This window comes from Cornus florida, unplaced genomic scaffold (genome assembly GCF_030987335.1).
Source record: "Cornus florida cultivar Cherokee Brave unplaced genomic scaffold, ASM3098733v1 CherokeeBrave_3.0.0_Hap2_Chr08, whole genome shotgun sequence".
In the NCBI taxonomy this organism is placed as follows: domain Eukaryota; kingdom Viridiplantae; phylum Streptophyta; class Magnoliopsida; order Cornales; family Cornaceae; genus Cornus; species Cornus florida.
In genome coordinates, this window is record NW_026775578.1 from 60,492,033 (window position 1) to 60,519,921 (window position 27,889).

The window sequence follows — 27,889 nt, forward strand, 5'->3', positions numbered from 1 at the left end:
AAAAAAAAAAAAAAAAAAAAGAGAGAGAGAAAAGATGAAGAAACTGATGGTATAAAAGAGGGCCAAACTAACGAATCGAGGAAATCGAAAGAAGCGCAAATATTTCGTCGACAACTCGCGAATATCAAGATGTATACATTCTTCCCTATGTCATTCTCTATTCAATTTAATTTTATGATTGAGTTTGAATTATTGTTTTTGACCTCATTTCCCCATTGCTTTCGAATAATTCGATTTTAGGTTTGAAAATTTCTTTGCCTTCATAATATGTTCATCTCTGGCCTTTAATGTGATTGATTGTTTGCATAACATATAATGGACGGACAACTTGGTACTGGGTTAGATTTGTTTCTGGATATAGATTCATCTTCTATTACTTTTGTAGTTCAATGAATTAGTATTAGTTCAAATGTCATGCAATTATTCCTTATGTTATCAGGGCTCGTGTGATTCTTATATATTTTTTGTTCTTCTGTATAAGGGTTGGTCGGTGGAATGTTCTGTTGATTAATTGAACTTTGAAAATTTTATAATAGCGTAATACTGAATTTGGAATGTTCTTTTGATTAATTGAACTTTAGTTACAATCACTAGTAGGTTGTTTGTAGCAAATGTTAGTTTGCTTGTACTTTTCCATTTCCTAGAATGTTTTAGCATGGAAGTTATTTTATACCTTTGATTTTATTGTTTATACACTAATATCTTGATTGGGTGCTTTTGGGATTTGGGTTTTGGATTTTAGATAAAAACCCAAATTCTGAAAGGAAAAAGGTTGGGTTTTCAAGTGTGTGAAGTTACACCCCAGGTTGGAGTCTGGTAGCACCTGTTTTTATGCAAATAATGCTAAAGATTGTTTGTACCTATTCCATCCTTATTTGACATTGTTGATTAATGGATACCAGTATTCTGCAATGATCTTTTGGCTTTTTAGTTTTTAGATGAATCGTTATATTGATGATGAATTATGCCACCTAACAAAGATGCTTATATGTATTTATGAAAATTTTGCATTGAGATTTCTCCTAGCATAAAAATGTCCCAACTTTTTATTTTCCTTTAACCACAGTTTTAAATATCTAATGAATCCATTAGGTAACCATACTGTCAGGCAGATCCTGGTACAAACTGATTTATTGATGCTATTGAATTTCATACGTGTAAAGGATGTTACTATGCTGCAATTGACTGTAAGGACCATTATGGGGCTGTAGGGGTTCATTAAAAGACCATAGTTTCCGAATGGACATGTATTTTTCTAAATCTATCTCGGCATTTGTTTCATTTCCTTCAAATTTTGAGCTTTGGGGATTAGGTTTATGGAAACAATATATCACTCTAGACTTTTATCGACTTATATCATCTAGACTTACCATCCAAAACAATCAATCTTTAAGATTAAACTTTGTATCTCAATCAAAGCTCTTGATTATTACACCTCAGTGGGAAGTTAAAAGAATATTTAGAAAATTTCACTTATTTGGATTTATTTAGGTTAATTTTACTAACTTTCATTTAAATTGAACTTAGATTATATTTGTTGGTGAATTTCTTTTCAATTTTTTTAGTCCAGATCTCTATGGATTTAATTCCTTTTACATTTTGTATTTCTGTGATGGTGAGATAATGATTTTACTCGAATATATTCCTACTTTTGATAACTTTTCGTGTTTTAAGTGTATTAATGCTCATAAAAGTAGTGAAAGTTGTCATTAATTATTCGTTTCTTGTTGACAGCTTCTTAAAAATAATATACATTTCATCATCCAAACATGCTTATGTTTGTAAACAAAATTCACTATGAATGTAAATTATGGAATGGGTTAAAGTAAGGATATCACCCCATTTTATAGGTTTTATGCGATGAAATTATTTCACACTCTTACGTGTGCTTCTGTTAATTTTCTTCACGTCTTTCATTCCCATTACTGAGGCCGTTAGTTTAAAAAAAAAAAAAATTGGTAATAGAATTTTACACATTGCCTTCAATAGAAATAATTACTGTATGCTATACGGCAAAATTGTCTTTAAACTATTCAGGAAAAAAAAAAAATTGTCTTTAAACTGTGTCTAGTTGTAGAAATTCCAGAGATTTTGGTTTATAGGGTTTTCTCTCTCCCTTGTTGGGACCCCTAACTAGACCTGAGCATATAACTCTTGACTCTATAAAGATATTTAGACTCCTATTTTCTCATCATTTCTCTTTGATCAACGATTATAGCTTTTAAGAATAATTCATCAACTTCATAAGCAAGCCGCACTTAGTCGTAGTTTGCTGATTAGATAGTTTTTCAGAGCCAAGTGTGGTTGTCATATTCCCTTATTGTTAGGGGTGCTTGCCCCACATCGGATCCGGATGGGGAAGGTCTTAGCCTCTTTGGCATATTTAGGTGGGCGTGCAACACTACTCAACAACTTAAGCTTTTGGGTCATGTTACGACAAACACAGCGAATCCAAGAACAAATCAAGAATCACGACATAAAATAAACACGCCACACACAATGAACACAAAGACTTAGCGTGGTTCGGTAAAACCTACATCGATGGTGAAGACAGTGAAGATTTGGCTAAAGAATTCACTATGCAAAAATCTGGAGATTACAAGTTTCAGCCCCCAAACCCTAGCTCTCACTCTCACTTTTAATCTCTTTTTATGCGATTTTTAGTGTCTCAATATCCCACTCCAAACCCTAAACGCCCTTATATATCGGGCTACAAGAGAGTACTAAATAGGGTCCACGCCCTGCAAGCAAAAAGGGTCAAAAATCATTCAACGCATTGTTGGGTCGTAAATGTTGACCTGGTACCAAATTCGGGCCACAACATCACAGGTCAGAAGGCAACCGTCCAGCCCGTAACAAGTGGTACCAAAGCCAGACATAGACCTTGATTTGGTTTCACGCCAAGTCCCCACCCCGGTGGAGTTCGGGTCGTTACTAGGTCCTCGGGACAAGTAGGCAGGGTGGTCTGACCACAACTGGAGGGCATTGCGATTCTTGCTGCAGCTTGCAAGGGAAGTGAAAAGGGTTATCGGAGAGGCACCGGTGTGGTATCGGCCTAAGAGTCTTCGACGGTCAAGTTAAAACCAAATCGGAAACAGAAGGAAAGGGAGTAGATTTCTTCTAGGGTTTTTTTCGATGTACCTTTTGATTTGACCGGTCCTGTCTTTTTATAGGAGTTAGTAGTAGCATTCAATTGGGGAACTTATTTCCCTTTATTTTTCCAGCAAGAATAGGAGTCCATATGGCATCGTCATCTTATTTATGAGTCGCAGTCTAATTAACTTCTATGTCGTATCGTTCAAACTTCATATTGCGTTAGAAGTCCCGCATCAGTTGTCCCCCATTCCCAAGCGTGCGTGTCTTGCACAGGAATTGCTTAGTCGCTTCTGATGCTCTATTCTTCCCTGAAAAATAAATTAGCAAAGTAATATTTTCTTTTACTTTATCCTTCACAATATATATATATATATATATATATATATATATATATATATATGCATGGACATGTCCACCAAATGGACACTTTATTTCTGTATTTTATTTTATTTTATTATTATTATTTTTTTAAATGATGCCCACCCACATAGGTGGACACTTTATGCATTTACTATACCCGGCATAAGTGCCAGGCATATGGGTTGAACATATAGGTTGGGCGTTTGTGGCCAACCACCTCTATAATTTTTTTTTGTTTTATAATAAATGATGTCCACCCATGTGGGTGGACAATTTATGCATGTACTATGCTTGGCATAAGTGCTAGGCATATAGGTTGGACACATTGGTTGGGCGTTCTGCCCAACTAATTCCTTCTTTTATTTTGATATTGCTTCACCTCCAACGGCTCTCTCTCGGACATATTCAAACAGTAACTTTTCAGAGGCCTAGTTAAGGCCATCAATTCGGGGAGCATCCTTATAACTTTCAGTTGGTAGCAACTCTATAACTTTTATCATCCTTTCATCGCCCATGGCTGCCCCGACCTCTTCTTCTAACCCGACGACCCAAATAACGATTGTCTGGTGCAGGTGGGAAATATCCAATCTTAAATAGACAAGTTCCAGCTGATTCGCTTAAATGGTAAATTTTGTTTGCCAGCAACAATCAAACTTCAACGCGCTGAAGATACAGAGAAGGTGTCTTCCACCCCCTCTAGGCCGGACGAAGTATGTTTTTATGAGATGACGCTTGAGTCAGGATTACGCTTTCTCCTTCCTAGCTTGGTAAGGGTGGTGCTCTATTTACTCAAGATCTCCCCTTCGCAGCTCCCACAAATGGCGCCAGTTGTTGATGCAAATTCCTGCTGTGACCCGAAACCTGCAAGGCAAGGGAAAAGGATTGTGGTGGGGCACCTGATGTGTTCCCGCCATAAGGATTGAAGGATGTAGGTTACAGGTTGCAGACGGGCACTAAACGGAGAATGGTTTCTCGGCATGGGAGGGCTAGAATACTGAGGAGCAAAGGGCGTCTCTTGGACAACCTGACGTGAAGAGGCATTCCCTGAGATTGCTCCTTGCTCATGAGTGTTTGGCTTGCACTTCTTCAGCTTACCACAAACGTGAGAAATGACATCCCTAGACAAGGTGCGTAAAAAGAAAGGAAAGCAAAGAGTAAGATGCGAGAAGCAATTAAAGGTTCATAGGGGGCATTAGAGTGTACCAGAGGGGGGACATTGAGGGGATCCGCCACTTCCTTCAGGACTTACTGCGAACGAAAGCATGGTCCTCGGATTTACTAAGGACAACTAACCCCCCACCAGACACGAGTCTTGTAAAGCCCTCTGCACTCTCTCCTCTTCCTTTGGGGAGAGTAGCCAATCAGCCTGAGTTTCTGCTTAACAAAGTACTAATTAGCAACACTAAAAAAATAGTATGAGAAAAGTGAGATTAGAAAAAGGCACGACTTACCAGACAGAGAGGAGACATCGCCCTAAGTCCGAGGCACTGAGATACTCTCTTCAATAGTTGCGTTAGGATGAAATTCCTTAACATATAAGTACTTCGATGTCCAACCCTTGTGGTTAGGAAATTCGGGTAGGATAAATTGATCGAACCGCTTAAGCCTATAAAAGGTAACCCAGTTGCCGGAAATCTTTGAAGGGCAGAAGAAATAGAAAAATTCCGCAAGAGTCATGGCACCATTTCCACAGAGATGCCAAAGAATCATGCTTCGAATTAACGCCCTCCAGCCATTGGGGGAGAGTTGCGAGGGGGAGATCTTAAGTAAATAGAGCACCTCCCTTACCAAGCTAGGAAGGGGAAAGCGTAATCCCGACTCAAGTGTCATCTCATACAAACATACTTCGTCTGGCCTAGAGAGGGTGGAAAACGCCCTCTTCGTATCTTCAGCGCATCGAAGTTGGATTGTTGTTGGCAAACATAATTTAGCATTTAAGCGGATCAGCTGGAACTTGTTTATTTTAGATTGTATATTTCCCACCTGCACCATACAATCGTCATTTGGGTTGTCAACCTCTGGGTTGGAAGAGGAGGCCAGGGTAGCCATGGACGATGAAAAGATAATAAAAGTTAATAGAGTTGCTACCCAACTGAAATTTATAAGGATGCTCCCCGATTGATGGCCTCTGAAAAGTTACCATTTGAATTGGTTTGTTGAGAGAGAGCCTTTGAAGGTGAAGCAATATCAGAATAAAAGAAGGAATTGGTTCGGCCGAACGCCCAACCAATGTGTCCAACCTATTACGCCAGGAATAGTACATGCATAAAGCATCCACCCACATGGGTGGACATCATTTATAACAAATAAAAAGTATAAAGGTGGTTAGGCACTAACACCCAACCTATATGTTCAACCCATATGCTTGGTACCTATGCCAGGCATAGTACATGCATAAAGTGTCCACTGATGTGGGTGGGCATCATTTCAATATAGATATTTAAAATACAAACATGAAGTGTCCACTTGGTGGACATGTCCATGCACACACACACACACACACACACACATATATATATATATAAATAATGAAGGATAAAGTGAAAGAAAATATTATTTTGCTAATTTATCTTTCAAGGAAGAATTGGGCGTCATAAGCGACTAAGCATTCCTTGTGCGAGACAAGCATGCTTGGGAATGGGGGGCAACTGATGTGGGATTTTTAACGCAATAGGAAGTTTGAACGTCACGGTATAGAAGTTGAGCAAACTGCAACTAATAAATGAGATGACGATGCCGTATGGACTCCTTTTTTTTTTATAAGTAAAAATAACATTAAAAAAAGGCGTTCAAGAGGGGAACGCGTCCCAATTACAAAAGTGGAATTGGGACTAAGGCCCCAAAGAATCCAAAAAAGTAATTAAATCATCTGAAGAAGAACAAAAGCTTCTCTTCACATAATTGAAAAGAGAACGAAGAATGTAAAGTTTGACCATTGCCGTAGGTGACTCTTTTCCTTCGAACATTCTGCTATTTCTCTCCTTCCAGATGCACCACCATACACAATGTGGTACAATTCTCCAGAAATCGCGAACGTCTCTTCTCACTCGACAACCTCTCCAGACATGAATTAATTCTTTAGTAGATCGTGACATAACCCAACACATGCCAAACAACCCAACAATAAGATTCCAACAATCGATCACCACAGGGCAATGCAAAAGGAGGTGATTAACGGACTCCTCATCATCCTTGCATAGACAACATCGATTAACAATACAATTGCCCATTTTTCTCAAATTATCAATTGTCAGAATCTTTCCCCACACAGCAGTCCAAACAAAGAAAGCCACCCTAGTTGGAGCCATAGACCGCCAAATAGTTTTCCACGGAAAGTCTCGATTAACAAAATTTGACAAACATAAGAACAAAGATCTAACTTCGAAATGACCGTGGGAAAAGGGAGCCCAAATTAAAACATCATTACCTCTGCCAACGCCCTCCTGTCGATACAGAAGATCCAGAAAAACACATACCTTGTCCATCTCCCGTACCTGAACATAGCGCCGAAAATGCACATCCCATATAATCCCGTTGCTATCAAGCCGATAGCAGTCAACTATGTAGGCGTGTTTATCAACAGCAATACTAAATAATCTAGGAAATGTACGAGAAAGTGGCTGATCCCCACACCAGAGATCTTCCCAAAACCGAATGCAACGTCCATCACGGAGTTTGAATCTGATATGAGCTGAAAAAACATCCCATCCCTTCCGAATAGCCTTACACATCCCTACTCCTCCCACCAGGGTAACCAGACGCGTAGACCAACCTCCAGCCTCTTTGCCAAATCGAGACTAACCTGCGCCATGGTTGATGTCTTTCCCTTCCATATCTCCATAACCACTTACCTAGGAGAGCTTGATTGAAAGGAACTAAACGTCTTATTCCGAGACCACCCAATTTCACGGGCTTACAAACTTCCTCCCATCTGAGAAGGTGGTACTTGAACTCATCGCCCTTACCTCCCCAAAGGAAATCCCTTTGAATTTTTTCAATCCTATCTGCAATGAAACAAGGGATTTGGAACATAGAAAGAAAATAAGTGGGGAGGCTCGACAATGTGCTCTTGATAAGAGTAACTTTACCCCCTTTTGACAAGTATTGCTTCTTCTAACCTGCTAATCTCTTCGCATACCTTTCAATCACGGAATCCCAGCTTCCCACTAATCTTGAAGAGACCCCTAGGGGCAGACCCAAATAAGGAATAGGGAATGAGCTCACCCTGCATCCAAGAATTGCAGCTAAAGAGGAAATACCCTGAACATTCCCTACTGGGACAAGCACACTCTTTGCCACATTGACCTTTAGCCCGGAAACTGCCTGAAAACAAGTCAGAAGACACCTCAAGTATCAAAGTTGAGACACATCAGCATCACATAAAACCAGGGTGTCATCTGCAAAGAGTAAATGGGAAATCTCCATCTGATGGTCTAAATCTCTACCCACCCTGAAGCCCTTTATAAAACCAAGGTCCTCCGCCCTGCGCATCAGTCTACTTAACCCCTCCATAACAAGAAGAAAAAGGAAAGATGACAAAGGATCTCCTTGTCTTATACCTCTAGAGCAACCAAAGAAACCAGCGGGAGAACCATTCACAAGAATTGAAAACTTGACAGACGAAAGACAGGTCTCAATCCATTTCCTCCATTTACTTCCAAACCCCATTCTTTGTAACAAATAGAGTAGGAAATTCCAATTCACATGATCATATGGTTTCTTAATGTCAAGTTTGCATAAAACTCCAGGAATACCACTCCGCAATCTGGAATCCACACATTCGCCAGTAATAAGAACTGAATCAAGAATTTGTCGTCCGCCAACGAAAGCATTCTGGGAATCTAAAATAATCCCATCCATAACTTCCCTCATCCTTAAAGCGAGCACCTTAGCAATAAGTTTGTAAATGCAGCCCACCAAACTAATAGGGCGAAAATCCTTTATATCTGAAGCGCCTCCCTTTTTTGGAATAAGGGCAATGAATGAAGCATTAAGCAACTTCTCAAAGACGCCAAAGGAATAAAACTCCTGAAAAGTACCCATTACCTCATTTCTTACAACCGCCCAACTTTCCATCAAAAATCGCATAGTAAAGCCATCAGGTCTCGGAGCTTTGTCCCCATTACAACTTGATAGAGCTTTAAGAACTTCTTCTTCTTCAGTGAAAGGATTCTCAATCCTATCTCTATCAAGCTCAGAAATAGCCTCAAAATGGAGACCATCAATTTTGGGCCTCCAAACTAAAGGCTCTGTGTAAAGCTTCTGATAAAAGGAAGCAATACCGTTACGCACCTCTTCCTCTCTCCACAACTCCTCGCCATCCACCCGAATTCTTCCTATGTGATTACTCCTCCTATGAGCGTTAGCTAACCGGTGGAAGAATTTTGTGTTCCGATCACCTTCCTTTAGCCAAAGAGCCCAAGATTTTTGTTGCCATGAAATCTCCTCCATACTAGCAATCTCGGCAAATACCGCCTGACAAGAGGCTCTCCTAGAACGAAGAGATTCCATATCCCTTCCGGCCTCCTCAAGATGATCAATCTCTGAAAAATCTGCAAGTACTCTATCCTTCCTCCATTCCAAATTCCCGAAGACATCCTTGTTCCACTGCTTGAGAGCTAACTTGAGAGCCCTTAACTTCTTTGTAATTGTGAAATTGGGCGAACCTGAAACAATAACTCCTTCCCACCAAGAACTGACTTTTCCTTGGAAATCTTCCGCACGCAGCCACATATTCTCGAATCTAAACGGGGATCTTTGAGAACATAAACCCCCGCAATCCAAGACCAAAGGCACATGGTCAGAAGTGACCCTTTCTAACACCGGTTGAACAACATCCGGGAATTTCTCTTCCCAATCCCCAGAAACTAAAAATCTGTCCATTGGATAGAGTGATTGGATCCCTACCATTGGACCAAGTAAAAGCTGCACCTTCCATTGGTAAATCAATAAGAAGATGCTCATTAATAAAATCAGAAAATTGATCCATTTCCAGAGATCTTCTTCCCCCTGTAGACAATATTAGTGAATTACAGAAATGAAGTAATTCATCTGTATGCTTTGATATTCTGGTTCTTTGAGATTGTTGGTTTTAATTCTGGTGAAATTGTTTATGCTAATATTTCTCCATAGATTAAAGAGATTGGAAAGAACTGCTGTAAGACTACGTGTTATGTTGTTTCAGTAAAATCACTAATAATCCTGTATGAGATCTGGTTGGTCAATTAAGATATATTTTCAATTATATGGTTTTAGCCACCTTAGTTTGACATGTGGCAATATGATGTTTTGAGGACCCAGAACTTGATGGTCCTTGCAAGGAATTTATGTGTAGGATAAGGATTGTATGAACAGTTGGTTTTATATTGTGTAATCTGAAATAACTTGCAAGTTGTAAGAACAAGGAATTGAATTAATAACTTGGATTTGTTTAATATTATGAATGCCAAATGCTTCAAACATTTTTAGTTGTCTGATTACCATGTTGATTTGTTATTTAGTGTTTATTTCTTTAGATTGCATCCTTTTGTCCCCAATAAGGATGGTAAATAGTCGATCAATAATGTGCCAACAGTCTACCTTATTGGGTGTGCCATTGGAGACTCAGCTTGTAATTTGTCCAAAACTTGGATACTAGTATGTGGACACGTTTTGCATACTTAATAACATAATCTGCTACTTAATAATGTAATGTATCATACTATTATTTTCTTTAAAAATAATAATTTAAATTAAATGAAACTAAATAGAATATGGTTAAAAGAAGAGAGTTTTCACCTATCTCATAAGTAAGGAACTATTCGCAGCAATAAAATTTGAGTAATATTTCTTCTTCTATCATCATAGTTAGAGGTCTAGGTGTCCAATTTAGGTACGTGTGTTGGACACATATTTCATACCCATATCCATGGCTTCTTGTTAGAAATTGATACGGTGAGGGGAACAGGAGAGTCCAGGACTCCAGGCAACATAGCTTGCAAGCACAAGGAATTAATGAACTTAGATTTGTTTGATATAGTTGAATGCCAAATGCTTTAAAATTCTTTTTGTTGTCTGATTACCATGTTGATATGTTATCTAGTGTTTATTTTCTTAGGTTGTGTCCATGTGTCCCCAATAAGACTGGTAAATAGTCGATCAATGAGTGTGCAAACAGATCTTCCTTATTGGGTGTGTCATTGTCATAATGGTATTTCGCAAGGGAAGAAAACACAATAGAGTATATGTTTGTACTCTATATTTTTCTTAATATGCAATAAACTTATGGAGCTATTTGCGTAATTATTGTTCTATGATTGTATTCCTACTGGTGTAAGTTTAAAGTTCCATGCAGTGCTTCACAAGATGCATTTTACCACAGCATGAGGCATTTAATAATATATATGCTAATGCGAGCATTTTTGTTGGGGTACCAGGGGGCGTCGTCATGTAAGATGGGATGAAGCTAATCTGGGGGAAATTGAAGCAAATAAACCCATTAGGCAGAAAATTAATGAACCTAAAACACCATATCACCCCATGATCGATGATGATGGTATGTTGCTCTACGCTCTTCAGTACTTGCATATATTTGTATATATGCATATATTTCTTTTCTTATTTTTAGGAAAATTTTAAATTTTAACTTTTTTCTAGGTTATAGATGCACTCTGAAAATTTTGCTTTTTGTAAAAGCTAAATTATGATAGGATCCCTAAAGGTAGTCAATACAGTAATGTAAACATTGAGTTATTGCAGTCAGAAATACGTCGATTCTTTCCGCTTCTTATTGCAATTTTGCTTTATGGTTCAGAAGTTGATGATACTATGATGCTGATAATCTGCTAATGGATCGTAATATTTCTGTTTCTATATAAAATCATAAAAGATCTTTGCGTTGTTGGGTTAGATGGTTTCCTTTTGAATTCATATTATCAATCATATATATATATATATATATTTTTTTTTTTCTCGGCCAGTGAAAATTTTACTACCAAAAAAATAAAGAATTACAGTAAAAATCCGAATACACTCTCTTTGAAGAAGTTCTCACACACCTGAAGGCTAGATAAACAAAAGAGAATTTCTTACATCCCAGGGTAAGAAACAGTAAACTTGTCCTGATAATTAGTTTGCGCAATCTTATGGAACTCCTTGGCTTATGAATATTATCTTCAATGGAGTCCTTAGTAGGGCGACAAAGAACTATAGAAGTTCCTTTTTGGGGATCCGAAGCTTGGGGACTCTCTTGGAGCTCTCTCAATTGGCTTATGAGGCACAACGGAATCATCAGCAATCCCTTATTCAGGCTTCTCCAATAGATTACCATCCTTATCTATGAGAGAAGAGAGAGTGTGTCGAAGACATTAAAAGTGGAAACATGAGAACCTCTCACCGCCAAAGGAGGATGTAAAGACTAAAAGATGCAGAGAGAGAGAGAGAGAGATGGAGGCTGCACAATATGTTATTTCATATATCTTGTAAACCCTAGAACAAACAAAGCATATATATGTACAAGAATGTGTTAATTACCTACTAGCCCTACCAACTATACATAATTTCAATATGACCCAACATATATATATATATACACACACATAAATGTTCTAACACTCTCCCTTAAGCTGGAGAATATATATATCATATAATCCCAGCTTGAAACAGATAGTCCTCAACCGATTATGACCCAACGCTTTGGTAAACATATCAGCTAGTTGATCTTCAAACTTCACAAATGGAGTTGAAATGTTCCCACTTAATATTTTTTCCTGAATGAAGTGACAATTAACTTCAATATGCTTGGTTCTCTCAAGAAACACAGGATTGTATGCAATTTGAACGGCCGCTTGGTTATCACAGAACAATGGAATAGGAGCTTTGAATGTCGGCCCAAGTTTCTCTAAAAAGTGTTTGTATCCTTGTCAACTCACTAGTAGTATGAGCCATTGCCCTGTACTCAGCTTCAGCACTAGATTGAGCTACTACCGTTTGTTTTTTACGCCTCCATGTAACAAGATTTTCTTCTGCAAATGTGCAATAGCCTATAGTAGACCTCCTATCTGAGGGAGATCCAGCCCAGTCAGCATCTGTAAAACCTTCCACATTGAGATGACCATTAGATTTATTTAGCAACCCAAAACCTGGAGCTTACTTGAGATATCGAATAATTTGAAGAATAGCATTCCAATGTGGTACTCTAGGAGCTCCCATGAACTGACTTACAACACTAACTGCATATGGAATGTCAGGTCGAGTGACAGTGAGATAAATTAATTTCCTAAATAGACGTCGATATCTACCATGGTCGTCAAATAAATCGTAGGAGTTTTATATTTGGATCCATAGGAGCATCAGCAGGACGACCACCTAACATACCTGTTTCTTCTAATAAGTCCAGCACATATTTCCTTTGACATAAGCTTATACCTTCCTTGGATCTAGTAACCTTAATACCTAAGAAATATTTTAGTTTACCCAAATCTTTAGTATGGAACCGATTTTGCATAAACAACTTTAACTTATCAATGCTGTCACAATCATCACCTGTGATAACAATATCATCTGCATGAACCACAAGAAAAATAAAACCAGTTCTGGTGTGTTGGTGAAATACAGAATAATCTGTCTGACACCTGTTAAGACCAAAAGCAAGTGTTTTCTCAAAGAATTTTCAAGGAGATTGTTTCAATCCATACAGGGCCTTGTTAAGGTGACATACAGCTAGGGCTGCAATGAGCCGAGCTTTAGGCTGTTCGGGCTCGGCTCGTTTGTTTGCAGGATCAGCTCGGGCTCGAGCTCGGCTCGTGATGAGCTAAAAAATTTGAGCTCGGGCTCGGGCTCGTCTTGATTTTAAAAGCTCGGGCTCGGCTCGTTTAACAAAAAAAAAAAAAAAAAAAAAAAAAAACTAAAATTCAAAATTAATTAGTATTCTACAGGCCACAATACCTTTTTCCAATGCTTTATCAATTATCACATAAGCAAAAAGAAAAAGGGCCAAAAAAAAAAAAAAAAAGGTGCAGTAGTGCAAGCTTTTATGTTTCAAGAACAAATGAAGAGTTAATTTCGAAAAAAGAAAAAAGGACAAAATTGAGCATGTGTGCATTATGCATTTTCTATGAAAATACAACACATCAAAAAGTTATAAATTCCCATGATAATAATATCTATAGAACCACTGAAACTTGTATATACTAAGTAGAAAAAGAAATCACAGAGGAAAATAAGTTGGAGATAAATTAATTTAGCTACCTGTGACCATTGAGCATTAGTATCCATAAATTTAGAAGCAGCAGAAGAAAAGGCTAAAGAAATGAAAGTGATGTGTTTAGCTAAACAAAATTGTCTGCAACTGCCTAAAGAATGTTTTGAGGTTGTCTAGATTAATGGAATTAAAGTGAAAGTAAAGTTTTGCCAAAAAATTATTTGATGCAGTACCTAATTGATGGCGAGGACAGAGGATGGCCATCGATGATGACGAGGATGGAGTGATAGCGGCACAGACGACGGCAGGAAACGGATGACGTCCATGGCGAGGACAGAGGACCGCGGCCGACGATGACGATGACGATGACAGACGATGCGTTCAGATCTGAGAGAGAGAGTTATGGCGATTGAGTTGATTAGAGAGAGACAGAGAGTTAGTCGTGTAGATGGAAGGGTTGTCGTCAGTGGACTAAGCCGGTGGAGTTGATTCGTGACTCGTGAGTGAGTGATAAAGAGAGAGAGACTGACGATGGGATTTGTTATGGAGAAGAGGCAAATCTGAATGGTGGAGTTTAGTTTTAGGGTTTTGATATCTTACAAAATCAACGGATGAGATGGGTTCTAATTTAATGGATGAGATGAAATCTTATTTAGGCTATGGTGGATTTTCTTTGGGCTAGTTAGTTATAATGCTTGGGCCATATTAATGAAAAATATGAGCTGGGCCAACCTTAAAAATAATATGGTAAACATTTTAAATGTACAATAAAAACAAATGGGCCTCATATATATAATGGGCCTCATATATATAACGAGCTTGATACGAGCCTTGTTCACGAGCCTTAACGAGCCCATGTTCACGAGCCTATGCGAGCCGAGCCCAACGTTGCTTGGGCTCGACTCGTTTAGTAAACGAGCCTAGAAATTGGGTTCGAGCTCGGCTCGTTTGCTTAATGAACGAGCCCGAGCCGAGCCCTTAACAAGCCGAGCAGCTGTTCATGAACAACTCGGTTCATTTGCAACCCTACATAGAGCATGACGAGACTCCCCCTGAGCAACAAATCCAAGTGGTTGCTCCATATAAACCTCATGTAAGTCACCATGCAATAAGGCATTTTTCACATCTAATTGAAACAACGGCCAATTATAATTGGTGGCAATGGAAATAAGGATTCGGATAGAAGAAATCTTCGCAACAGGAGAAAGGGTCTCATCATAATCAATACCATAGGTGTGGGTGTACCCCTTTGCAACAAGACGAGCCTTCAAACGCTCAATAAACCAATCATGAAGGTATTTGACAGTGTAGACCTACTTACAACCAATCGGTTTGGAACCAGGAGGTAAGGAAACAAGGTCCTATGTCCCATTATGATGAAGAGCATCCATTTCATCTACCATGGCTTTGCACCAGTCTGAATTTGAAAGAGCATCCTGCACAGTCTTAGGAACAACAGTAGTAGACAACTTTGGATAAAAAACGGGAAAAAGAGGGTGATACATAACTATATGAGACAAAATTAGAAATAGGATGTGCAGTGCGTAAGGCAATAGGAAGATCATCAGTAGGAGGAGGAGCCTCAATAGAATTAGACAATTGGGGGGATGCTTCCTTTGGTCGTCGACTATACACTTGAAGTGGTGGTGGTGTGACACACTCAGGCGAAGTAGACACAACAGGCAACGGAAGCAATAAATCAGTACTTAAAAGACGAACCACGTGAAGAGAAGTAAGGAGTGTCCTCAAAAAAGGTGACATCCATACACACGAAAGATCTACAAGTGTTTGGATCCCAACATTTATAACCCTTTTGAGTTCAAGAGTAACCAATAAACACACATTTAATAGCACGAGGAGACAATTTATCAGTGCAAGGACGTAATATATAAGCGAAGCACACACAACCAAAACACAAGGAGTCAATGCAAATAACGGACGAGTAGGAAAAACAATAGAATAAGGGCATTTCCAGTTAAGAACGGAAGAAGGCATGCGATTAATTAAGTAGCAAGCAGTTAAAACAGCATCTCCCCAAAATGCATTTGGAAGATGCATATGGATCATTGAAGTCCGAGCTATCTCAATTAAATGCCTATTTTTCTATTCTGCTACGCCATTTTGTTGAGGAGTATAACAAGAAGTTTGGTGCAAAATACCACGAAAGTCACAAAATGTAGAAATAACACCTTTGACATATTCCATAGCATTATCAGATTGTAAAGTTTTTAAACACAGCCAAACTGGACCTCAATTTCTTTAAAAAATAATTGAAATATGGAAAAAAGTTCAGACCGGTCTTTCATTAAAAACATCCAAGTCATCCTTGAATTGTCATCAACAAAGGTAACAAAATATGAAAAACCTGAATTACTAACATGACGAGCAGGACCCCAAATGTTGGTATGTACCAATTTAAATAAAGAAGACCGACGATTATCAATACGAGGAGGAAAAGACACTCTATGGTGCTTTCCCAATTGACATGACTCACAGTCTAAAGTAGACACCGACTCAAGAAAAGGCAAGGCAGACTTCAAATACTTCGAGGGGGGATGACCTAACCGATAATGCCACTAGTGTATAGAAATATGTGAATGTGGAGAGCCCCCCACTAGTAGATAACTGGCAATCCAAGTAATAGAGGCCATTCTTTTTAATGCCGTTGTTTTGTATAAGGGACGCGTTTCCCTTTTGAACACCTTTTTTTTTTTTTTTTTCATAATTGGTGTTTGTATAAAAAAAAGATAAAAATAATTACAAGCGCACAGAGGGCATACCCTTAGAACAATGCTGAAAAAGAAAAAAACAATGAAAGATAGGAACCTTTTCCAGCACTAAAGAAACCGAAAAAAAAAAAAAAAAAAAAAAAAAAAAAAAAAAAAAAAAAAAAAAAAAAATTCCAAACTAAACAATATCTTGAATAGAGACATTATAAATATCAAGAACTTCAAACAAAATATGCCAAGCCACTTTAGAATGAGTTCTAGTTGTATGATCATGCAATCTTCTATATCTCTCTAGCCAAATAGTCCATAGGCCAGCAACAAAAAGAGTGTGCACTAGTTTACTTGACTGAGATAAACACCAATTCAATAAGCTATCCACTGTTGTGATATTTGAAAAATCCATCCTCCATCCAAGAGAATCATCAAGCCACATCCAGAAATCCCTAGAAAAGATACAATTAACAAACACATGATCCCTAGTGTCTATAGCGTGAAGGCAAAGAGAACATCTTGAAGCCAAGCTCACATTCCTCTTCTGCAAATTATACATGGTTGGCAACCTGTCCTGAAAGAAAAACACTCCATGAACAGACCAGCGTGGTCTAGCTTTACCCCAACAAAATTTATACCAATCAACCTCTTGGTGAGTAATTCTACAACCTTGCCAAGCTGCTTTGAAAGTAAAGGTGCCTCCATCCCAAGTTAACTTGTCTGGTCTAGCACTAAGAGGCCATGAATGAAGAAAATCTCTGATAGGTTGAAAAACTTCGTCTTGCAGAATATCAAAATTCCAATCCCCATTATCTATAAGACAAGACAATGGAGAATTCCAGGAAAATCTCAATCTTCGAACCATTCTGTGACCAAACCTCTGCAATAATGTTTCCCCCTCGCACCAAGGATCGGTTAATACTTTGAAAAGATGGCCAGTGCCAATGGAAAATTGAACCTTTGTCTTCATTAATTCTCTAACACTAATCAAAATTTTCCATAAAATCGAGTCAGTTACCTTTGGAATTGAGTTCCAAAAAGAAGAGCTTGAAGTGTATTTTGATTGGAACCAAGATACCCATAATCTGTCCTTGCTCAACAGAAAATCCCAGGCCAAGACACATTGACAAGTAGCCTGCAAATCCTTCAATTTTCTAATACCCAGACCACCTTCAGCTTTTGGTCTACACATTAAATCCCAACCCATGAGATGCATCTTCTTTGAATTATCCCTGCTGCCCCAAACAAAATCTCTACACAATCTTTGAATCTGATTAATGATGGCAATTGGCAAAGAAAAAACACTGCTCCAATACAAGTAAATGGGAGTTAAGACAGTCTTAACCAATTTAACCTTACCTGCTATTGACAGCAGTCTTGTACTCCAATCATTGATCTTTTTGAAATTTTATCCAAGAGAACATTGCAATGAGATCTCTTAAGACCAGAGGAACATAAAGGAATTCCCAAATACTTCAAACGAAGCATTTCTTCTTAACATTGAAGTAATTCCAAAACAGGTCTTTTCCTTCTAACAGATTTTGAGAAAATAACACTACTTTTACTGTAATTGATTTGCAGTCCAGAAGCATTTCCAAAAATCTGAAAAAGCTCTTGAAGAGATCGAGCATTTGAAATTGAAGCCCTGCAAGTAATCAAAAGGTCAGCTGCAAAAAATGTGTGACAGGTTCTAGAATGAGCCTTTAGAGCAGCATGAGAGCTTGATCTTTCCATTGCACACTGCATTGTTGAGTAATTGTGAGAATTGATCAGCTACCGAAGTAAAGAGAAGAGGAGAGAGAGGACAGCCTTGTCTCAGTCCCTTAGTAGGTTGGATGAAACCTGTTGGAGAACCATTCAGTAAAATTGAATATCTAGTGGAAGCCAGTAAATTTGAAATCCAAGTTAACCAATTTGGACTGAAACCAGCATCATTCAAAATTTTCAGAAGAAAACTCCAAGAAACAGAATCGAAAGCTTTAGAAATGTCTGCCTTCAAAGCCATGATTGGGTGTTTAGATCTGAAATCACTCACCAGCTCATGCCCCATGATAATAGCATCTTGAATTTTCCTGCCTTATATAAAAGCACTTTGCTCCAGATTGACTAATTTAGGGAGAACCAAAGATAGTCTAACAGCTAGAACTTTAGAAATGATTTTGTAAATGAGATTGCAAAAGCAATTGGTCTAAAGTCTTTAGGTTTGACTGCATTACCTGTTTTAGGGAGCAAAGTGAGGAAAGAGCTACTCACTCCAACAGGTAGAGAACCTTTATTGAAAAAGTGCTGAACTGCACCACATACTTCAGGTTGAACAATTGGCCAAAAAGTTTGGTAAAACCGAGCTGGAAAACCGTCAGGCCCAGGTGCCTTATCTGGTTTAAAGTTCATAACTATTGCTTTGATTTCTTCATTAGTTATGGGAGAATCCAAAACCAACTTATCATCTGCTGAAAGAATATGTCTAGGCCTGACTTCAAAAGTACTCCCTCCTGCATTCTCCTGATATAGACCCTGATAGTAATCAACAAAAACTTTTTTAACACATTTAACATCTGTAGTAACCTGCCCAGACTCAGTTTCAACAGAGGTGATAGCATTGAACTGGTGATGTTGTTTCATTTTATGATAGAAGTAGGCAGAACATCGATCATTATCTTTGAGCCGTTGAATTCTAGATTTTTGAGCATAGAGAATCTCTTGAGAAGACATAGCAGCTTCGTATTCATCTTTAACTTGTTTTTCTAAAACAAATTTATCAGATGTAGGATTTACCAATAGGGCCAATTGAACCTCTTCCAAAGCTTTTTCGGAAATAAGAACTTTTTCTTGAATGTTCCCAAAGTAGTGTTTGTTCCAATCCCTCACTGCAGACTTCACATTTCTAAGTTTCTTTAGCAGAACGTGAATTGGAGAACCAAATGCAGGTTCCTCCCAAGCTTTTTTAACCACCTCAGTAATTCCCTCTTGAAGACACCAAATTTTTAACATCTTAAATGGCTTTGGACCACTAGCGAATTGTCTGAAAATATTAATAATAACTCCATAGTGATCTGAAGAGGTAGAAGCAGAATAAGAAATTTTTGTACCTGTGAACTGCTGCAGCCAAGAGTCATTTGTAAAAAAAAAAAAGCCGCCACCAATTGTTTTCTTCGTTTTGAGGTCCTGAAAGACACAAAAGGAAGGATAAAAGGTCACAGAACAATTGAGTGCTTGAGTCAGTTTACTCACAGATAATAAATCGAAAGGAAATTGTGGAACCAATTGAACGGAAGATAATGAAATGGAAGTAATAAGTTTAACTGTGCCTTGGCCAATAATGGGACAAGTTCTACCATCTGCCAAAGTAATAAAAGATGGGGAACTAGACTTATGAAAATTATAAAATATAGATTCATTACCCGTTAGATGATTAGAGGCCTCAGAGTCAAGAACCCAAGGGGAGGATGAACTCTGTACATCTGAAAAACATATAATATTACCTGACTGGGCAAAGGTAACAACATCAGCAGACTTATGATGTGCTTGGTTGACCAAGGCACTGAACTTGGCTCGAGATAGTGTGACTCGCTGTCATTAGTAGATGAACTCGATGGCAATACAGAAGCCTTAGGAGGTGGATTGTCGTGGCCAAGAGAGGGATGAGAACAAATAGTGTCAGAGGAAGTGACTACTTGATTCACCCATGCTGGTTTTCATGGAGATCCCAACAGTACTCAATAGAATGATTAGTACCCCCACAGTGGCTACAGTGACGAGTAGCAGTATGTCCACGACCACGGCGGCCGTGACCTCTATCACGATCACCATTGCCACGAGAACCCACATTTCCTCCATACCCTCGGTTACTACTGGGATTACCATGACTTCTAGAAACCTGTGGGGTGATAGAAGGAATCATTATTGCTGAATTTTCTTTCCCAGTTGGCGTTCCATGTGATGGTTTTGAAACCCAAAGTAATCGAGCATAAATGTTACCCAGAGATGGAAGTCCTCCATCACTAGCAAGTATTTGTTCCCGAATACTTTGAAGTTTAGGGTCGAGTCCCGCAAGAAAAATAGAAACATGAAATTCCTCACGTTGTCGTTTGAGAACTTCAATATCAGTGGTCAAGGGGTGGTATTGATTCAATTCATCCAATAGGCTTTTGAAAGCACTGTAATACTCGCTTATGCCCTGACCGGACTGACGAGAATGAAACATCTTTTTATACAGGGAATAATGTGAGAAACATTTGTGTCCATCGAGTAAGTTTCTTTAACTGCATCCCAAATTTCCTTTGCAGTGTTCAAAAACTTAGTTGCAATGGAAGGCTCCATACTATTCCACAACCATTACATAACCATATAGTTATCTGTTTTCCAGTCATCATACCCTGTTGATGTTTTAGATGGAGGATCATGTGTAACAAGTTTAATTTTTGTCGGGCTCCTAAAGAGATTTTCACAGCTTGAGCCCACAATAAGTAATTAGAATTACTTAATTTCATGGTGGTAATTTGCAGTCCAACATGATCAACATGTGCAATAGAAGGTTTAATTCCCACAAGTTCAATGGCAGCAGTGGTTGAAGAGGACATTATAAACCAAAACAAAAAAAAAGATGGAACCAAAAAAAAAAACTTACTGTCCCGAGAAGGAAAAAACCAGAGTGCACATGTCCAAAGAGAAGGCAGAGAAATGCTGCTTGGAACTGGCTCTGCCGGGATCCACAAGAACGTTCGGGCTGGATTCAACAAAACAGGTCGAATCTAAGAAAGAAAACAGTTCGAATCCAAAGAAACGGATCTACAGAACCGGGTTGAGTCAGAACTGGATCTCTGCAAACCCAGTTTTAGTAAACCAAGTTTGGGAACGACCTACTATATTGGGTCCTAAATTGACAAAATCAGATACAAAGCCAATCATATTTCTCTTTTGCATCCATGAAAGTATGATCAACAAAATAATTAGAGAACCCCATAGCTCTTTAATGCCTTCCACTAGGTTCATGATAAGCAAGGAAACCAATGAGACTCACTATCACAATAAATTAAATTTGGAATGTGTTGACACTCTGGCTATCAATCTTCATGATGTGGTGCGAATGTTTAGCTTATAGTCATTGGAGGGTTGTGGCTGTGTTGGCTAGTGCTTGTTGGTTGTTTGGGTTTTCTTGCTCTGTCCTGTTTGTTTTGTCTTCCCCTTTGTGGGGTTTTTTTTCTTTCTGATCCTGCTTGCCAATTTCTGGAAATGGGTGTTTTTAATTGTGTTGTTTTCTGGAGGGTTTCCTCCTTGGTAGCCTTTTTGGATGTTTAATAAAAGCTTGCTTATTAGGAAAAGAAAAATAAAAAGTTTTGAATCATCTTGGCATCTTGCAAACACCGGCGACCATAGCAGTTACACAAACAAGTCCCTAAAGCTTAACCACAGGAAGAACGATGATCCCCAAATCTCTCGGTTACAGGCACCCGACTCCTCTTCAACTCCAACCAATCAACACAACAAAGGAAAAAAGGCGATGAAAACTCCAGCGACAGCAAACAGAGGGTCGGTGAGCTTGCTTGGGCTACCGCTGACCACAGATCCAAGGTCCCTTGAAGCTATCACACACCTTCGCCGACTACACAACTCGCAACGGAAACAGCTTCAGATCGAAGCTCTGATACCATGTAAAGACTGAAAGATGCAGAGAGAGAGAGACAGATGGAGGCTGCACAATGTGTTATTTCATATATCTTGTAAACCCTAGAACAAACAAAGCATATATATGTACAAGAATGTGCTAATTACCTACTGGCCCTACCAACTATACATAATTACAATATGACCCAATATAAATATATACATAAATGTTCTAACAGAGGACACACAACCTCTTTTCCTTTCTTTCTCTTTAACTTCTTCCCATGTGTCCTTAGGCTTGGGTGGTTGTGGGGTTTGACATCCTTCACTTTCCAAACTCGCTTAGCTTTGGAAAGTTTAGGACGAGAAAGGCATAAATTGGTAGAGTGACCAGAACCTTTGCATTTTATGCTCTGTTCAGGCTTCCAAGGAGTCTATACCTTTATGTCAAAGGGTATACCATATGTGAGATCAATAGTGAAAGAGTTTGAAATTTCTTTAGAGGCTTCTACTTCTACGCACACTCTAGCATATGAAGCACCAAATAATACAAGTGAGAACCTTCAAGTGACCCTCCTCCTTGTAGCAGAACTGGAGGAGAAAGAAATGAACCACTGGATAACCAAACTAAAGGACTGAAGGTGCTGAAGTCCTTCCCACATTGTAATAAACCAGTCCCAAACAGCTGCTCAATAAGCACATTTTGAAAACAAATAATTCGAATCCTCACACTTTCGGATACTTGTGGCTGGCTGTGTAGATTTCCTACATCAGAGCCCTACGGGGGTCGACCCCAAAGCCATACACAGTCTTACAGGTGATGGCTGCTGACATCATATTAGCACTCGTGAATCATCTAGTTGGCGGCTCTTGTCAAATGGGAAGGAGTGCTTTTCAATCTAGTGTGCTCATCAAGAAACAATTTGCCACATAGCTAAGTCCATATTCCATCAACAATTTCTATGGCACATTTTAAATATTTTCCCATTTTGGTATGCTAGATAATTTGCACTTCGATAATTGCATCCCCGGAAACCATTTCCTGATAAGAAATAACTTACCACCAAAATAGTAAGGGCCTTTTTAGATTTTTTTTTAAAATTGTCTTCATTTTGAAAATTTGTAAATAAAATCTATTTTCAATTGCCAAAACATCTTCAATATTTTCCGATAACTTCATAGCCCATGATTTAACTAAGTGGAAAGACAATATTTCCAAATCAACAAAGTTACCCACTAAAGTAGTGATCTTGACCTTTTTGGATAATTCCAAAGGGATAATATATTTACCTCCCTTGGGATCTACCATCTCATCCTTTTAGCTTTGAAAAAGTAGTAGAAGTTGATTGGGCCTCTACTTCAAATTTGAGATTTAGTGAATTTTCAGCTTGTTGAAATTGAGGTCGAACCAGGTGGAGTTGCTGGTATAACCATTGTTGCTACTTTTGTTACAATTCATGTTGATTGCGAAGAGAGGAAGAGGAAAAGGGTTCATCTGCCTTCATTGCATTAAGAAGGAAGTTAGTTGTAGATCCTAAGAAGCACAGATACGGATACGGGGCAGGGACACGATAACACATAATACATCTTAATAATAATTAATGACTTATAAAAATAATTAGGGTATTGTTTTAAGAACAACACAATTGAATCTACTCCACAACAATAATAATTGATTTTTAAGATAATTTTTTATAAATATTTGATGTCATGACCGCTAATGTTCAAAGAAGTGATCATATTTACATTATAACCCATATTTCTTTTTAAAACTTTCTTAAAACTTCCTAATAATGTGACACGCGTGTCGAACACATGTTAATGGAATCATGGCATGCCTGTGCCATGTCTGTAGTGATCCAAAAATTAAAAAGATTCCGAACACGTCTTTTGGCGTCTCTGACGCGTGTTGCCCCATGTCCGACATGGATTCTTTGACCTTTTAGGATTTTTCATGCTTCCTAGTGTAGATTCAACTGCGTATTTCCTTGCCAAAGAACACTTCTCCTTGGATGAAACCCTTACACCCTTGGCTTTAGTGTAACTTTAGAGAGTGCAAAATTCCTAACCGGAAAATGCAAGTATCACCTGAAACATGAGAACAAGAATCATCAAAATTCAGTCTATACATCGTTACTACAAATCTTATTATACTTTGATGTAATGTTAGAACTATGAGTGGCAGTGACACAACTAGGGTTGCATGGGAATTATCTAGATTGCATATACGTGCTGGGGTCATACAAATCGATATAATATGCTTCATACTATACTGAAAGGCTCCTAGAGAGTTTCTCATGATTGTCAAGAGGAATATGCTCTTATTCCCTAGAAACATGAAAAGTTTATAAAGTTCATCTAATATTCCGACTTTTTTTGTTAAACCCAAAAAGAGCGAAAGAAGGGGGAAGGGGAAGCAAAATAAGGATATAATATCTGGACATGGAGCATTTGATTTGAGTGTGTGGATGGGGAGTTGTGACCATTAAAGACTCAATATTATTATTGTTTGCAAGGTGGAAGGGGAAGCAAAATAAGGTTATGATATCCGGACATGGTGCATTTGATTGAGTGTGTGGAGAGAGAGAGAGACATCAGGCACACAGAGTTGTGTCCATTAAAGACTCAATATTATTCTTGTTTTCAAGCCTGTTCCATGCTTTGTGTTTCTATACTGCCTGCTGTGAATGCAAGCCTATAAATTGGGGGCGGCTCTGTCTAGGCCAGCCACATGTTGATGGAGAGACACGGCAATACAGGTTTGAAAACATGCGATTATATCGCTGTTTCATGCCCTATTTTCATTGTGGGGATAGTAGAGTTGATAGTATAGGATTTCATATATTTAAACAAAATTTTCAAAAGGACCAAATGATCCTATTATGCAGCATCAGAACAGTCTAAAGGAAGGGCGGACAAGTCTCTTAAGACGTAGAATTTATGTTGATATCAAAAAAATTTCATAAAAAATGGTAACGGTCAAAAATTGTCGTTTGTTTGCCACTAAATTGATGGCCTCTATAGGGAAAAAGAAGATGACAACTAGTTGAAGAGCAGCTGATGAAAACTAAATTGAAGGCACTACCTATGTTCTCCAGTTCGCGCCCGCCGGGGGGGTGGGGTGGAGAGAATGGAAATGATAGTCTGTTTTCTCAAATTTCCTAATGCCTTGATTGCTTTATTGAGTGGAGAATTGTTGCTCCACTTTTATGAACTTCACGGGTTTTCATTGCCCATAGTGATTGCCTTTTCCCCTTCCATTTGGATTGTTGAAGGTTCAAGTCCCCAAAGGAGGGTATGTGTGATTTACCTACCAAAAAAAAGTAGGGTTCTTCAGGTTTTCTTAATTTTGAATCCTTATATTTGTGTTTCAATTGCTCTTGTCCTTTATAAAATAATGTGCTCTTGCCTTTTAGTACATTCTGATAGCAGCATTAAATATTTTATAAAGTTTATGTGATAAAAAAATATATGTGAAATACATCAAAGGAGAAGTAGACAAAGGCAAAAAGGAGTTTTAGAAAATCAAGGCAAGAAGATGATATAAATAGATAAACTCAAACAAGTGGAAATATATATGAAATGTATCAAATCTAGAGTAGACAAAGTCGAAGAGGACGATATATATGAGCATTTGTAAATATTATGCAATCAAGATTCCTTGAATTGATTTTAAAAGATTGTATAATATCTGCGCCTACTATTCATAGATATAAAAAAAGTAATGGGCTATGTAAATGTATTTTAATGTACTAGACATTTATTTACATATCGTTCTGCAAATAAGGGAGGAAGAAGAAAAAGGGTAATGACGCGCTATCCCACCAAGCTTCCCCACCCAGGACTCCAAATATGTAGTGAGAAAAGCCGTGATGTTTATGCTTTAAGATTACAAATGCACTAGATATAAAAATGATAAATAAGGACCAAATTTGCTTTCTGGGGTCAGCTTTTATATTGGGAATTGTACCATTTTTTTTTGGGAAATGCCTGGTACATCAGCTTTTATTTTTATAATTGTATTTTATTTATCAATATCGGCTGATTTCATTGTTGTTGTAGGATCTCTGTCTCCTATACGGGGTAGTTTCGATGGTTGTGTTGGTGACACCATTCATGCAGACGCAATACGTTCTGCTTTGAATGATGTGGCTTCTTCTAGTTCTCGACGCTCTGGTTGGACATCCTCAGAGGATGAGTCAGATATCATGGATCAAGATGATGAAGGTTTTTTATAATTTTTTTGCTGCTTAGTTATGTTTATGATCCATTCTTCCCCTCCCCTCTGCCACTATTTTCTCTCTGTGTTTTCTCATTTATTAGCTCTCTCTTCTGGGGGATTTGCAATTTCCATCAAACAATTAATTAAGTTCAATGTTTAAGAAATGCTCACTTTAATGGGAACAATTGTGGACAAAATTGAGGCGATTGGTTGAAGTCACTTTCCATTTTTACCTTTGCGGAAGGGATCTGGGGTCGGAAATTAAATGATTCTTATATATGTTGTTCTTGATCATACTTCATACAAAGTGAAAGCTTGTAATGGTTGATTTTATAGAAACAGTGGATGACGAGTTAGAAGAGATTAGTTTGCCAAGTGCCATATAGGGGTAGGAAATTGGATGATTTATAAATATGTTTCTCTGAATCATTTTGCCAAGTGTCATATAGGGTAGGAAATTGGATGGTTTTTATATATGTTGCTCTGAATCATAAGACGTTGTTCCTAGGAATATTATCACCTGGGTTATTTACTATAATTCCTTCACACCATTATTAAAAAAGAAAAAATAAAATAAATCCCCCAATGAGGTGTCATACAATGTTTGCGTAAGTCTACTGAATGTGATATTATTTGACTAGTATAGTGTCTTACACAGTTTTTTTGAAATTCTGCTGAAGGTGGTATTATTTTTACTATTTTTGTACTGTGATTTTATTAACACACTAGGCAATTCCATCGTAAATTTGATCAGATTCTGAAGCAGAGAAGAACGGTCTGAGTTTTAGGGAGCACAGGCGAGCTCATTACGATGAGTTCCGGAAAGTGAAAGAGCTCCAACAAAAGGGTTCCTTTCTTGAAGATGCATCTGACGATGACGAGGGTGATCACAAAAAGAATGGGAGGAGGTCTGGCTTGTCGTCATTGACCACTGGTGTGAAAGATACAGATCGTGTAGGTGGTACAAATGTGCATCAACAATCTTTTACACCTCCAGCAAATGGTGCTTAGAAGCTGTCAAAACGCATACTCTAAAAGTAATAATTTTCGCGACATTTTTCATTACATAATTACTGCTACTGCTAAAACATGATTCCTAACTTCTAAATAGGCATTTTCAACAGTCGGTGCCTTTTCTAACAAATCTCTCTGTTGTGTGTGCCTGTGTGTGAAAGAACCACTCCTTTTTGTTTGTACGTTTGCTTCATTTTCTTTGATAACGACAACTTGATATTTTTCTTGTAATTAGAGAGCATTGAAGATTCGATAGAGGGCTTGCTTTTCCCAACTGCTGGTTCTCTTCTTGGTAACCGATTAATCTATTTCTATTGTTGTATAATATGGTCTGGTTCCACTCACATAGATGCAGTCGGATTAGTCTGAGATGAGAGTCGGACTCTGTATCACAATTCTAAATTATAATATCGAGCACGGTCATGCATTCTTCCGTGCTGGGCTTCCTGCATTTTGGGGAGGGTTAAAATTTTCTGTTTGTATGTTAGATTATCTATCTGGAGCTTTTCTCAAAGATGTTTTAAATTTTTTCCTTGGCAAAAGAGTACACACAACAGTTGTTGCAGAATTCGAATCCTTGACGTACTTTGGAAAGTTAATGCTCTGTTTGGTGGAAAGGAATGAAAAGGGGGTAAGAGCGAAGACAGGAAGGAAGGAAACAAACTTCATTCGTTTGGTAGAGAGGTGGCAAGG

General features: G+C 38.3%; 1 protein-coding gene across 2 annotated transcripts; it reads left to right on the plus strand.

Annotated features, from left to right (window-relative positions):
* On the plus strand, positions 1-27,665 carry LOC132271823 (protein phosphatase inhibitor 2-like). 2 transcript variants are annotated; one of them, XM_059773316.1, is made up of 5 exons: positions 28-131; positions 1,164-1,247; positions 10,872-10,990; positions 26,023-26,187; positions 26,937-27,665. In XM_059773316.1, exons 2-5 carry the CDS (start codon positions 1,240-1,242, stop codon positions 27,191-27,193), a joined length of 549 nt encoding a protein of 182 aa, XP_059629299.1. In that variant the 5' UTR covers positions 28-131; positions 1,164-1,239; the 3' UTR covers positions 27,194-27,665. The 2 variants fall into 2 exon arrangements, with proteins under 2 accessions (XP_059629300.1, XP_059629299.1); XM_059773317.1 differs by lacking the exon at positions 1,164-1,247 and having other exon boundaries at positions 1-131.
* The last annotated feature ends 224 nt before the right edge of the window (positions 27,666-27,889 follow it).